The sequence below is a fragment of the Pipistrellus hanaki genome (genome assembly GCF_964339955.1).
Source record: "Pipistrellus hanaki genome assembly, chromosome: 3".
Classification (NCBI taxonomy): domain Eukaryota; kingdom Metazoa; phylum Chordata; class Mammalia; order Chiroptera; family Vespertilionidae; genus Pipistrellus; species Pipistrellus hanaki.
The window spans coordinates 24,333,142-24,347,055 of record NC_140505.1 but is presented as its reverse complement, the minus strand read 5'-3'; the positions used below and the strand labels follow the sequence as shown (position 1 = coordinate 24,347,055).

Genomic DNA, 13,914 nt, shown 5'->3' with positions numbered 1-13,914 from the left:
GCCACTAGCTCTTTTAAATAGCATGAAAAGTAGGAATGACTTATTAAAGTTGAAAAACATTTATTTTGTAGGTTGTTTAAGCAAGGAGTAAGCTGGTTCATTAGGAGAATAGTTATCACTGTTGGGGGGACATTACTCACAGGAACTATTCACAGAGTAGATCTAGAAAACCAGGCCAACAAGTTCAGCCAAAGAGAAATTTTACTCTAATTCCTTGACCACAGGCCCACCCAAGAACTCCCCGAACATTAGTCTAAGCCACAAGAGAAATACATTTTCATAAAACACCACTATTTATAACTCCCAAAATAGCTTGAAATTTTATTCTGCTTTGGGTTGTTGCCAACAGTGCCAAACCACCCCTTGCTCGACAAGTGACCAGCCTGGACAGCCTCACAGTTCAATGCTTTCCAAATGTGAAATGGAGGAACTAAGGGGTGTGAGGAAAGAACTGAAGGAATTAGTGAAAAAGAAAGTCATTTGGAGCGGCGTTGCCATAGGTGATCTCAAAGATAAGAAATGCTTATGGAGCACCTGTCATATGTAATGCATTTTAGTTTTGTTGTCATTGTTTTTTTTAAAAATATGTTTTATTGATTTTTTACAGAGAAGAAGAGAGAGGGATAGAGAGTCAGAAACATCGATGAGAGAGAAACACTGATCAGCTGCCTCTTGCACACCCCCTAATGGGGATGTGCCCGCAACCAAGGTACATGCCCTTGACCGGAATCGAACCTGGGACCCTTCAGTCCACAGGCTGACGCTCTATCCACTGAGCCAAACCGGTTTCAGCTGTTGTCATTGTTTTTGATGTTGTGAGTACATTTATTAAATCTGAGGACCGGGCAACAAGGGAGGGCTTAGTTAGGAGAGAAGAAGCAACAGGAGAGAGCCTAGGTGGGGCTGCTATGGCTCACTGGAAAGTCAGAGGAAAGGGGTCTTAAAGTCAGGTTCAGGGGGATAGCATGGGATGAGCTACTGGGGCCCATTGCTCCCTGGTTGCAAGTCTCATGAGGGCCCTTAGAGTTTAGGTGATGGGCACCTGTGAGGAAGAAAGGCGTGAGCGTGCTCCCGAGAGGGAAAACGTGTTATAATGCATTTTGTAATGATAAACAATGAAGTTTTTCTATTTAATTTCTAAACATACACTGCAACAAATTATACTTTTTGAGATTATAAATAATGAAAGGATATTCTCTATTATCTATCATTAGAATAAAGGTTCATTTGGGGTTAAATCCTTGAGTAACTGGAATTTTCTCTTTCCTTCACCTGTCTTAATCCTGTATGAGTTTACCATACCAGTATTTTCCGGCATATAAGACGACCCCCTAATTTTTACAGTTAAAACATAGGTTTAGGCCTAGAGTCAGAGAGGCGGTCTATTAAAAAAAGAACTGGTGTTCCCTCGGAAGTGGGGGGTAGTCTTATACAGCGAATATAGGCCTAAACCTATGTTTTAACTGTAAAATTAGGGGGTCGTCTTATACGCCGGAAAATACGGTACTTGTAGTTCAGAACTGAAGAACTTCAGGGGGGAAAATTAGAGCTCCCTGTTGTCCAGAGGGTGGTGTGCCTCAAGGGTTCTTAAACAAGATTAGGAAGTGGGAGGAAGGGATAGTAAATCCTTTAATCTGCAGGATAAAGGGAAGTGTAGGGAGGTCACTTCATAAATGCATCCGCTCTTCCCTTAATTTCTGTTTCTCTAGAGCTTAAAACTCTCCAAAGACTCCACGTTGTACTTAGAATAAAATCCACACTCCTTATCTGAGAACGAGGCCCTCTGTGATCCGTCCCAAACGATGGCCCTGACTTTTCCAATAATTTATGCTGATAATCCCACAGGTACATGGGACTCTTCTGCTAACTCCTTCCAGGAACCTTCTCCTCCCTAATCATGGATGGCTGTTGCCTGCCATTCAAGTGTCATTCACCTTCTCCATGAGGCCTTCTCTCATTACATAAATTATTCATGTCATCTCATCACTCCTTCCTGTTTTGTTTTGTTTTGTTTTGTTTTTTTACTTCCAAGCACTTGCCACAATCTGAAGTTTGATGTCCCTGTTTTATTCATTTCCGGCTCCTAGCAGAATGTATGAGCAAGGACTTTGTCTGTCCTACTCGCTGCTGTTTCCCCGGTGCCCAGGACTGTGCCTGCCACACAGCTGATGGCTGAGAAACATCTCTGGACTGAATGAACCCAGAAGTCATTTGTTCAGCAACACTTTTCATCTGAATATGACCAATAGTCATAGTCAAAAGCATCATCTCTGAACACACAAAGTCAGAAGCTAAAACAATCCACAGTAAAATTCACAAGGTTTTATGCTAGATGAGCCCTTTTTACTTTTACTTTACATAATTAACAAGTTTGCCTTACAATTTAAACAAATTTGTTGTCTAGTCTCCTGGCCTATGATAGATTAAAAGAAGTACATTAGAGGTAAACATGCTAATAGCAGCAAGAAAGGAGAGGCCAACAAGGAGAAAACTAAAAATTACTAAAAAAGGAAAAGGAAGTCAGAGAGCTGAGAATTTGGGGGCTTATTAAATATAGAAGCAAATAGTGTGACAGATCTAAAGTTGCCGGCAAACAGTATCGCTATTATAGTGACTACTTACATTATCAAGAAAATCATATATGTCTAAGGAAACAGAAAAATAGCAAATGTTAACTATTCCTTAGGAAAGTTTTTATCCACTATGTTATTTTTAATTCTTATTTTAAAGGGCAAGCAAAATTCCATTTTTAAAAGAAGAATTAATTCCTGTGGAACATGTTAAAGGAACTCCTTTTCTTCCTCCCTTTCTTCCTCTTACCTTCCTTTCATACCTCCCTTTCTCTACTTCCCTCTCTGCATCCCTCCTTTCTTCCCTCCCTCCCTCTTCTCACAATCAGAACTGTGTAGCTAACTAATCATGTCACTTTAAGCTTGAGGAGCTAGAAAGTACATGGCTTACTTTGACTTGGAAACACACCAGCTCTGAAGGCCTTTATGGCATGTTCTTTGGGCTTCTTCTCCTGGTCTTCTCTTCACCTCAACCCTGATTGGTAATTTCTTAGAACTTACTCTTTATCACTGCTGTAGTAACCTTCACTATTATTTTAAGTTTTTAGTTGTGCTATAGCTGTGGGGTACTTGAACTCCTTTATGGAAAAAGATTGAACATATATAGGCAAACTCTCCTGAAATCTCGCTGCTTATGGCATAGGATAAACAGGGTGACATTTTAAATGTTACTTTATCAGACCATCAGATTGACCACTAGCGAAGAGTAACCCAAGCTCCTGGCAGATAAAATGGGATTTTCAAATGATAAATGCTTGAATTATGCCTGGGAGCATAATCTGGATCTGGTAATTGAAAGGTTAATTAAAAAAAAATCACACATCCTGAAAATTGAAAGTTAAATTCCAAAAAGTTAACATTGACTAAATATAATCACAGGAAATATGCACAACACAAAGGGCAGCCAAAAAAAAAAGAGTCACAACTGCTGAGCCTGTAGAAAGAAGGAAAGTGGCTTCCTAAAAATGCAGGCCCGTCCTGCACTAGCCCAGCAGTGCTAACCACACGGAGCCATCATTCTTTCTTTTGCCCACACTTTGTTCTTTGTTGATATGGTTTAGTTCAAGGAATTGGTATAAACCAGTTTGAGGAACGTGGCTAATCTTTACTTTTCTTTTTTTTTTTTTTTTCTAACCTCCAATACTGGGTCAAAAGTTCCAGTGCATTGCTATAAAGTTGAAAAGATTACATGCAGAGTCCAAGATGGCAATCTGCTTACTATAGCACCCTGCTTTCACCGGAGGACTCACATTTGTGTAAGGCTTATAGGATTTGTAGTCTTTAAAAATCTACTAGGAAAATAATATTTGAAAGAGAAAATTTACTATATCATAACCTATAGCAGATTCTGGGAGCAAATCTATTTATAGACCATATAGGCAATATTTTGATTCTACTATATTGCTTAGTTTAGGGATGCTCCCTTTAAAAATCTCCCCAAGCCGAAACCAGTTTGGCTCCATGGATAAAGCGTCGGCCTTTGAACTGAAAGGTCCCAGGTTAGATTCCGAATAAGGGCATGTACCTTGGTTGCAGGCACATCCCCAGTAGGAGATGTGCAAGAGGCAGCTGACTGATGATTCTCTCTCATCATCCCTCTCTCTATCCCTCTCTCTGCCTCTCTGTAAAAAATCAATAAAATATATTTTTTTAAAAAAAGAAATCTCCCCAAAGACTATTAAAAACTGGCTTCCCTAAAATCTGAAAGGACTCAGACAGGACATTTAGACAAAACAAGTATAGTTGACACCTCTCTGAAAACATTTTTGGTCATTTATTGGGTTGGCTGCCCATACTTCCTTCCCTCCTCACCATGTCTTATCAATTTCTAGAAACTGTTCCTTTCTAAGATTTACATGGTTACAACCACCTCTGGCTCTCAGGAAATCTAATGGAACCATGTGAGCTGGCCCCACCATGGATTGGCTGGGCACCCAACTCCCATTGGACCACAGAGCCTCTTCTCAGGGGAATTGGGAAGTGTGCCTCAGGAATGCCAGTCTTAGTTGAATTGTCTCTAAAGAGCGGAGATATAAATTTGGGAATTGCGAGTGGCCATATTCCTGCCTGTGGAGTAGGGATGGGAGGAAGCAGGTGTGCACACAGAGAAGGAATGAAGACAGCTGAGAGGGGCAGAGGGCGATGGAGACCAGAGATGAAAAGAGAAAGCTGAGAGTTCTGGAGCCCTCGTTCCAGTTGGTCCCGAGGCCCATTTGCATCGCTGTCCTGGAGTTCTACAAGACCCTACCTTTACACACCTGTGCTCTCCTTCTAACGAATCCCCTTTATTTGGGGTTAAGTAGACTTGAGGGTTTCTATTACATATAACCAAGGTTTCTAACTAAATCTACAAATGATGGAAGACACGTTTGTTCAAGGGTACAAAACTTCAAAGTTAAACTGAGGCAATCTGTTGGAACTGACTCAAACTAGCTGAGTGAGGTTTTAATTCCTGAGTGGAATTGATTTTCAATATTCCCTTTGCTGAATAATTGATTCATGAGACTAAAGACAATTCATTTCCTTTTAATATTGGAGAATAATAAAACACAATTCCTTTTTGCATAGCTATACAAAACTCAATTTAGTCATTCTGTCCAAATCTCTCAGACAAAACCCAATACTTGACTAATGCTACCAATATTTTGTAAAAAAAAAAAAAATTAACACTCGAGATTAGAAAATTGAATATATATCGACATAAAATGTTTTCAAATATAGTCTAGTTCTCTATCCTCATACTGGAGGAGGATCTAATTTTATGAATAAAGAAGTTTCCCATCAGCAGTGACTTCAAACTCTGATGCACTTCTGAAAATTTGTCATTAAAAGCCATAGTTTCAGTTGAGTTTTCACAAATACAGGCACAAATGGATTAGCAGGAATTTAGAATCCTGGAGCCAGGAGGGAGGAATCCACAGTTTAATCTTTTCACACCCCAGGTGAGGAATTAAGATCCAGAATAAAGGGGCTTGCCCTTACTTAGCTAACTTGAATCAAAGGAAGGGCTCAAAGTCCTAAGTCCAAGCTCCCACTCCATTTGCTTTTCTATATGGCACAGACATACAACTTAAAGTGGCCCATTTGCTTGCTCTCTGCTCTCCTCCCTTCAAGAATGCTGAGCTGCATGTATTTCCATGAGGGCAGCACCTATGCAGGGATCCAGAAGACTTCTGCATGTGACTATCCAAGGGAATGGTAAGGAGAGAAAAAGAGCGAGAGAACATTGTCATGGGAACACCAAGGCCAATCACAGGATGAAAAAGAACTGAAACGCATCCGGCTATCTCAGGCTTCATTTACTCAAGTGGAAAATCAAAACATCTGGGTTAAAATCAATGCAGTGTAAAAATAAAGATAAGCTTTGCAATTTAAAAATTCTAAATTGCTCTCCAAGAAGGATTGATATAAAGACAGAATTATCTAGAATACCATTTTATGAGCAGAACAGTTTCAAAACTTATGACAGACCTGAAAAGTCCAACAGTCTTGGTTATATAATTGAGTGTTTACTCTAAATAAGATAAATGACCTCTTCCTGGGGGTTAAATATACCTGGGATCAGACTTTAACTCCAGAATGGAATTTAATTCAACTGGAATCCAGTCAAAGGAGGAGGTATCAATCATTAGCAGACAGACAGACTGCATTTCTGGCCCTAAAATCCGGTGGTGGTGATTTTGTGTTATTGATCTAAGAAGGTACTGCTCTTTCATATCATTGAATGTTAATCACCTTTTCAAAGGTTCATTCGTTCATTTATTCAACTTATTGTTAAATGCCTGCTATGTGCCAGGCACTGAGCTAACCAACCTAGCTCCCTACTGAAGTCCAAGATCTATCTGAGTGATTCAGCCCATTGTACAGAGTGGGGCAAAAGTAGGTCTACAGTTGTTTGTATGGAAAATAATACAATAATTAATAAGTAATAATACAACCTACTTTTGCCCAATCCTGTATGTAGCTTCCTCATAGTGAAGTCACTTGGAAAAATAATTAATCTTTAGAAACAACCTAAGGTAGATAAGTTAAATTGATACTTTTATTTTATTAAACAGTTTTAAAAAATATTTATTGATATTTATTATAAAAATTTTTATTGATTTCATAAAGGAAGGGAGAGGGAGAGATAGAAACATCAAAGATGAGAGAGAATATTGACTGGTTGCCTCCTGCACACCCCCCAATGGGGACTGAGCCCACAACTCGGGCATATGCTCTGACCTGGAATTCAACTGTAACTTCCTGGTTCCTAGGTTGACACAACCAGTGAGCCACACCAGCCAGGCTCATTAAACAGTTTTATTTCCTTCCTGGATTCATAGACTCATAACTCATCATAGAATGACAGAACTGGAAAGACCTCAGAGAACAAACAAGATAGCCTGGCTTTGCTCATTGAGTTGCCAGCGGCCACTTTGCTAGTTAGTTGGCAGGAGCAGATTTAATTGTTATCTCTTCAATCCCAGTGCCCATGACCTTTACTCTAAATTAAAACTTTGTGTGAAAGTTTTAACAGGCTGATATTTTATACAGATTTATATTTCAGATGTTGGATTTATTTTAAGGGAAAAGAATCCAAGACACAGAGTTAAAAGTATTTTCTCTAGTCTGTTAGGGCCTGTTTTTAAGCAAACAGACCTACATTGCATTTCTTTTCATTACCTTAAGGCAGGGATTTTCCACCGGTGAGCTGCCAGAGGCACACTGGTGTGTCGAAAGAATTTTTAAAACATGCAACACCTGAGTATTTATTCAGGGACACTGACCTCTTGTCCCTTCGATTATTAAATAAAAAAAAATGACATCAGCCAATACAACAGTAGTTGTCCAGTGTGGATGAATCAAAATTATACCTATGTTTTTGTCAGATAGGCAAAAAATATACTTTTTACTGTGCAGCAGAATTTTAGTAATTAGTTTATGTGTGCCATGAGATGATAAAGGTTGAACATCGCTGCCTTAAGTAATAATGTACCCATCCCTGTCTCCTTCACACTCCAAGCCGCTCATGGACACTGTCTGCCTTGCTCACTCTAACTCTATCTTCTAAACCCTGAACACTCCCAGACACCAGTGATGAAAACTCAAAAAGTTCATTGTGTTTCAGGTGAGAGAGGAAGAGAAAAGGGAAGACAAAAACAGAGAAGTAAAATTTCTTGGCAATTTAAAACTACATGTGAAAATGTTGTGGGGTTTGTAAAAATGGCATTTGGGAGGGAATTTAAAAAATATTTTTACTGTATTTTCTAATGCCATCTACATTATTTCAAAACATAAAATATGTAAGAGATGTTATTATTTACATACCAAAACATATTGTTATTATTTCAAAACATAAACTATGTAAGAGATGAAGACTAGTACAGGAAAAGTTGTAAACATCTCAAAATGATTGAAGAGAAAGCTTTTTCTTCCCTTCCTAGTTGCATCTGTTTTCTGTGTCTTCATATGGGCTTCTTATCTTTAGTCCCAAACTCAAGTCACACATTGTCAGTTCCTGGTGTTCCCACTGGGAGGCAGCAGGATGTGGGGGCCAAGAAATCATGAGGGCAGGGACTGGCCCGGGACTATGGAACATTTTCTGGTTCACAGACGCACCACAGAAATGTTGCAACCGCAGGAGGCATCGCCAGAGCTGGAGCTCACCACTCCTAGCACTCGCTCACACAAGGCCAGGTCGTTAGACCTGAACTCCTGAGGGTCCTTCTCCCAGCCTCTCCACCAGAGAAAGTCAGAGTGCAGTAGAGACCTCCAGGCCAGAGAAATGGTGGGTCGACTTCCAAGGGAATTTCACCCTCTCAGAAGACAGTGAGAGGAGGAGGTCGGAGAACTCGGTCTTGAGCTGACATGGGTTGGTCTCAGGCCTCAGCAAGTTCCTGACCATCCTCAAGCATCTGTCCTTTCATTCGTGAAATGGGGATAGCACTGTATATCCTCACAGTTTCGAGGTTTGGGCGCCTTGTGTAGCTCATAGAGCGCTATAGTTGTTTTTTACCAAAGCCCGGTCATGGTATAAATTAAAAACCAAGTGATTTAATCCACTGCAGTCCCTCATTATGATATTTGGAAGGATATAAGTCGACAATTTTCACTTAGGAGCCCATCTGTCTCCAAAGTGAGAATACACACTTGGCCATTTGGAGCATTGTGGAGAAGAGAATTTATACTTAAGATCCAGATTTTCCTGCTAGGAAAGCATCAATGCTATGATACAAATGTAGGAACAGATTTTGCTTCCAACATTTCAATTTAATAAATCTAATTGATCACATTTCTTCCTGAGTATATCAAGTGAAAAGTCATGGGACTCCACATTCATAGCGACGAAAAGACCTTTTTTATGAACCTTCCGCCACTTTCCTGTGACTCACAAAGCTACATTCCAAAACAGGAGAGGACTGGGTAATTCTCACACATTAATCTATCATATCCAGAGGACACCGTTATCTGTTCAGAACTGGGCAGATGGAAAGGCTATTTCTGTTGATTTTACTACTTTCCCAGGTACCCAGGACCAGGCAGAGGTCACTGGTTAATAGTAGCCACGGGCATTTAGAGAACGTGTGGTTCTGAAGGTACTAGTTTCCCAGCTCCCTCCTTTCCAGGAAGAGCAATCACAACATCTGACCAGCAAGGTTAAGAGTAAGTTTTGGCCGAAACCGGTTTGGCTCAGTGGATAGAGTGTCAGCCTGCGGACTGAAAAGTCCCAGGTTCGATTCCGGTCAAGGGCATGTACATTGGTTTCGGGCACATCCCCAGTAGGGGGTGTGCAAGAGGCAGCTGATCGATGATTCTCTCTCATCGATGTTTCTAACTCTATCCCTCTCCCTTCCTCTCTGTGAAAAATCAATAAAATATACTTAAAAAAAAAAAAAAAAGAGTAAGTTTCGGTAGCCTGACTTCCTCACCAGACTCACCCTACATTTACACCTTTAACTCCATGGCTTCCCTGGTCCTACTAATGGCTTCCCACAGTGTCCCACTGACTTTTCTTCTCTTCTCTCTCTTAAGACAGGGCTGCTGAAGTTTCCTTTCAATTGCTCAACACTTGATCTCCATAGCAAATCTCCATGGCAACTGTGAGGCAGACTTTCCAGATGGAAAAACAGAGAGCTCTGGTGGGTTGCTCAAGGTTAGACTTAAACTTGGGGTTTCTAAGTTTTTAGCAAGGAATCTTGCAATTATTTATTTATTTATTGTTAGTCCTTACCTGAGGATATTTTTCCATTGATTTTTTTTTATTTTTTATTTTAAATATATTTTATTGATTTTTTTACAGAGAGGAAGAGAAAGGGAGAGAGAGTTAGAAACGTCGATGAGAGAGAAACATCGACCAGCTGCCTCTTGCACAAACCAATGTACATGCCCTTGACTGGAATCGAACCTGGGACCTTTCAGTCCTCAGACCGACGCTCTATCACTGAGCCAAACCGGTTTCGGCCCATTAATTTTTTTTTAGAGAGAGTGGAAGGGACGGGGAGAGACACAGAGAGAGAAACTTCGATGTGAGAGAGACACATTGGTTGCCTCCCACACAACCAGGTCCAGGGATTGAGCGTGCAACCGAGACCCTGAACCTGAGACCCTTTGGTCTGAGGGCAGATGCTCCATCCATTGAGATAAACAAGCTAGGGCACAATCCTTACTTTAGATGTCTGGGGGCCTATTAGATTTCTGCAGATAACACAGAAGTCTACCCACTTGAACCAACTCCCTAAACATCTCTCCCTAAGGAAATGGCAACAGCTCTGAGGGTCTGGCTTCTACTTGGATGGCAGGAAGGCACAGTAGGGGAAGATGCTGTTTTCAAGTCATCAGAGCAGCTTTGAAATACACAAACAATTACCACGTGACCTCGCAGACAGGGACTGGTCTCTGACGCATGGGTATGCCATTCCTCCTCGATCTCTGTAGGAAATGAGAGACACAACCTCTGGGGTGGAATGTAAACTATTTCTTAAGGGAGCAGGCTAGCATCTCTCTTCTTCCAAGAATTCCTTTCTGAAGAGAACTCGGGCTCGTTCTTTCTCTCTGATTCTTATCCATGGCTATATGGCTCCCTGTTTGAAGGAGAAAGAGGAAGAAGGGGGGTATGGAGAAGCAAGCAGGAGAGAGCTGTGGAATCCAGGTGAAACTGCATCATTGCCAAGCCCCAGGAAGGCCTCTTCTACAGTGTGATTCTCTCCATTTCTCCTGTGACTTCCCGGGGAGTCCCCTCCACACCGACTTCCATATCCTCCAGCTAGAGTCCCCCCACCTCTGTCTCACCCCACCAACCCCAACCCACACACACTCTTCCTCACCCTCACCCCCATCTCCTAGAGATGTGCAAAGGATACAAAGATGTCTGTGCTACTGGGAAAGAGAAAAGAAAAGCGTCATTTGTGTGTGTGTGTGTGTGTGTGTGTCCACCTATTCTGGGAGCAACACACCTGAGCTGGGCGGAGAAGGCAGGCTGGGCTCAGGCACCAGCATGATGAGGAGGTTGAGTCAGAGAATCAGACGCTGATAACAAAGAGTAGGCATGGCCGCGATCACAGGCAGAGCCCAAGGAGCTGAAGGGACCCTGGAGACCACACCGCATTACCCTTTCCCTTCCCGAGGACAATGGAAGGTAGGAGGCTCATGTCCAGGGCTCCCATCCATGGATGGGGGATGGGAGTGGTGGTGGTGGTGGGGGGGGGCGGGGTAAGCCTGGGAAGTGGAAGTGTGCCTTAGAAGGGCGAGGATGTGGCTGAGTTCTGGAAACCTCCACAAAACCTCTCCTAATTCTCCAGTGGCCTTTCTGGCCTTGCATTTCTGGAAGGAGGGGAGGGTTTTTGCAGAGCCATTCTCAGTTTCCTTATCTGAAAGTGGGGATGGGAGCCTCTGTTTCTCAGGGTAGTGACGAGGATAGGTGGATGTAAGAAAACACCTGGCACAATGGCTGGCACGAACGAGGGCTCAGTAAACGTCTGGGCAGCTCCTCTGTCTTTCTGCCTGGTCTTCCCGGACAGAGTAGGCACTGCTCTGCTTGGATTTTCTTCTATCTTTGGCAGAAACCTTGGGAAACAGTTATTCATTCTGTTTGCAAACAAAATGTTGCTAGTGTCTGGGAAGGTGTGGGAGCACCGAGGAGGAGCCGGGCCCAGGAGCACCGAGGCCGACCGTATGGATGTAGCCCATCGGGAGTGGAGGGAGACTCAGGGTGCAAAACTGGAAGCCCTGTGGGCACTTCTGTCCTCCCTGCTCATTCCCTCTTCCCGTGGGAACAGCTGGGGCCTGGGGAGGTCAGCCACACACGCTTTCTTACCTTGAGAGGCAGAGCGGTAGCGGGGGCCGGGTAGCTCTTGCTGGTCTGGATGGGCGGACGGTATCTGTAGAGCATCGCCCTCCTTGCCCGCACCGTGGTACCCGTGTCCTCTTGACAGCTCCTCGGGGGGACCTGGCCGGTGGCCGTCCCTCGCCTCAGCTCGCCCCTCTCGCCCCTGCCAGCAGCGTGGGCCAGGGCGGCCTGTGGAACTGAGTATCCCAGAGCATTCCAAGACTGAGGCTCTGCGCCCCACAGGTCCTGGGGGGCAGGAAGGACCGGCCAAGGCTCCCAGCCCATGGAGGGATCGCTGCTTCCATCGCTCATGATGACATCTGGGCTAGGCAGTCTGCATGGCAGGGGCTGGGGCCCGCCAAGTTTCCTGGCGGCAGGGGCCAGGGAACGCCCGCAACGGGGGGATCCGCCAAGGCCACCCCTCCTTACGTCCAGATCCTGGGGCTTTTCCTCCCCCTCCTTCTTCTGCTTCCGAGCAGAGCAACTGAAAGCAGCTGGCTGCTCTGTCCCACGGTCCTCCTTCTGCAGCAGCCCAGAGGGAGGAGCAGCCGAGCCCCGCGTGCGCCTGAGGTCCCGGCCTGCCAAGACGCCGGTCCTGGGACTTGGGAGAATGTGTCCCTCCTCCGGGCCCCCTGGGGCTGCGGTCCAGGCTGCGGCTGCTGGAGACAGGGCGGGGAGCGCTCTGCCAGGGGGGGCCTGCAGCTGGATGAAGAGGAAGGAAGTTTTCATCTGCTGCTGCTTGGGCCGCTCAGCCATTTCCTCCAAGGGGGTAGGGCTTGTCCTCGCCGGGGTCGCCTTTCAGACCTCAGTGCCCAGGGATGCGAACGCCAGCAGCTGTGGGCAGACGTGACCCGGCGGCCCCATGGTTTCACCAACAGCAACAGCCTGAGGATATAAATGATACGTGTCTTCAGCACTGAGGGGGGATCTTCAAGAAGCAAGGGGTCAGGGATGATCCTAGGATGCCATGGGCCTGGACTCTGCCCCCACTTCCTAAAATCACAAAAACAGGCAGATCGGTGGAGAAGGACTTGGGACGGAGGGCTGGGCAGGGATGGCCAAGGTCACATGGGGTTCCTTTTTCTTCACTGTTCCCCTCCCCATATTTGAAATGAAATACAAATGCTATTTGTTTCCCTGTTTAATCCTAAACTGTACACTAGTCACAGCTGTCGGGTATCTGGCTTGTGAGGCACTTGTGATTTATAAATGAACCTCCAGTACTCTTCAAAGTGTACTGTTAATCTACCTTGCCTGCACTGATAACAGTTGTAAACAGATTTTATGATTTCATGAACTTCCACTCTAAATCCTGTGGTTAGTTAGGAATTCCCGAGGGCTAGTCCACAGACCAACATCAAAATGTTAGGCATCACACACACATGGAAAATAAGTTTTAGAAAAGAGACAAAAATGAAAAAGAGAGGGGGAAAAAAAAAAAAAAAGAGGGAAAGATAGAAAAAAAGAAAAAAAATCCAGATAACAGATCAGGGGTTTATCTAGGAGGGTTTTCTGCTTGTGTTTAACAATACTTGAGCCTTCTTATTGTGTTTAAAAATACTTTTGCCTTCTTAACTTGTGAGGACAATAGCCAGTCACCTGGAAACTCACCGAGCATTCACACTGGGTGGCAGAGGCTCTCTCACAACGGGAAAGAAGCTTTTGGGTCCTGCTGACCTTATTCCTGGGGACAGAAGAGGACGAGGGGTGAGAAAGCTTTCTTGAAGAAAAAAAAAAAATCAATTTGAACTTGACTAGAAGGGAACCAGGAAATGATCGTCTGAGATAAACTGAGAGAAAGCTGGCCGCTCTGCACACAGGAGCCAGGGCCGTCTCTCTCCCCAACACCTGGCCATTGTCTCACTTTGGCAGCACCCGAAAGTAATAGAGGGCTCAGCCCTGGCTGACCCCGGCTGGCCAGGGTGCCTTTCAGGAAATTCTCAGGATGGGTGATGGGAGCCCTGTGTTTTTTCCTTTTTAAACATCTTTACACAGATTCTCACCCAAGGTTATGGCAGCTTTGCCCACATTTCCAGA

General features: G+C 44.0%; 1 protein-coding gene across 2 annotated transcripts in view; it reads right to left on the bottom strand.

Annotated features, from left to right (window-relative positions):
* Positions 1 to 12,742, bottom strand: part of PSD3 (pleckstrin and Sec7 domain containing 3) — a 412,571-nt gene extending 399,829 nt beyond the window's left edge. The window contains exon 1 of one of the 2 annotated variants that reach the window (XM_084879792.1): positions 11,866 to 12,742. In XM_084879792.1, coding sequence (XP_084735918.1) covers positions 11,866 to 12,633 — 768 coding nt within the window. In that variant the 5' untranslated portion in view covers positions 12,634 to 12,742. The remainder of the gene's footprint in view (positions 1 to 11,865) is intronic. The other variant, XM_084879789.1, reaches the window with a different exon arrangement.
* Positions 12,743 to 13,914: the final 1,172 nt, after the last annotated feature.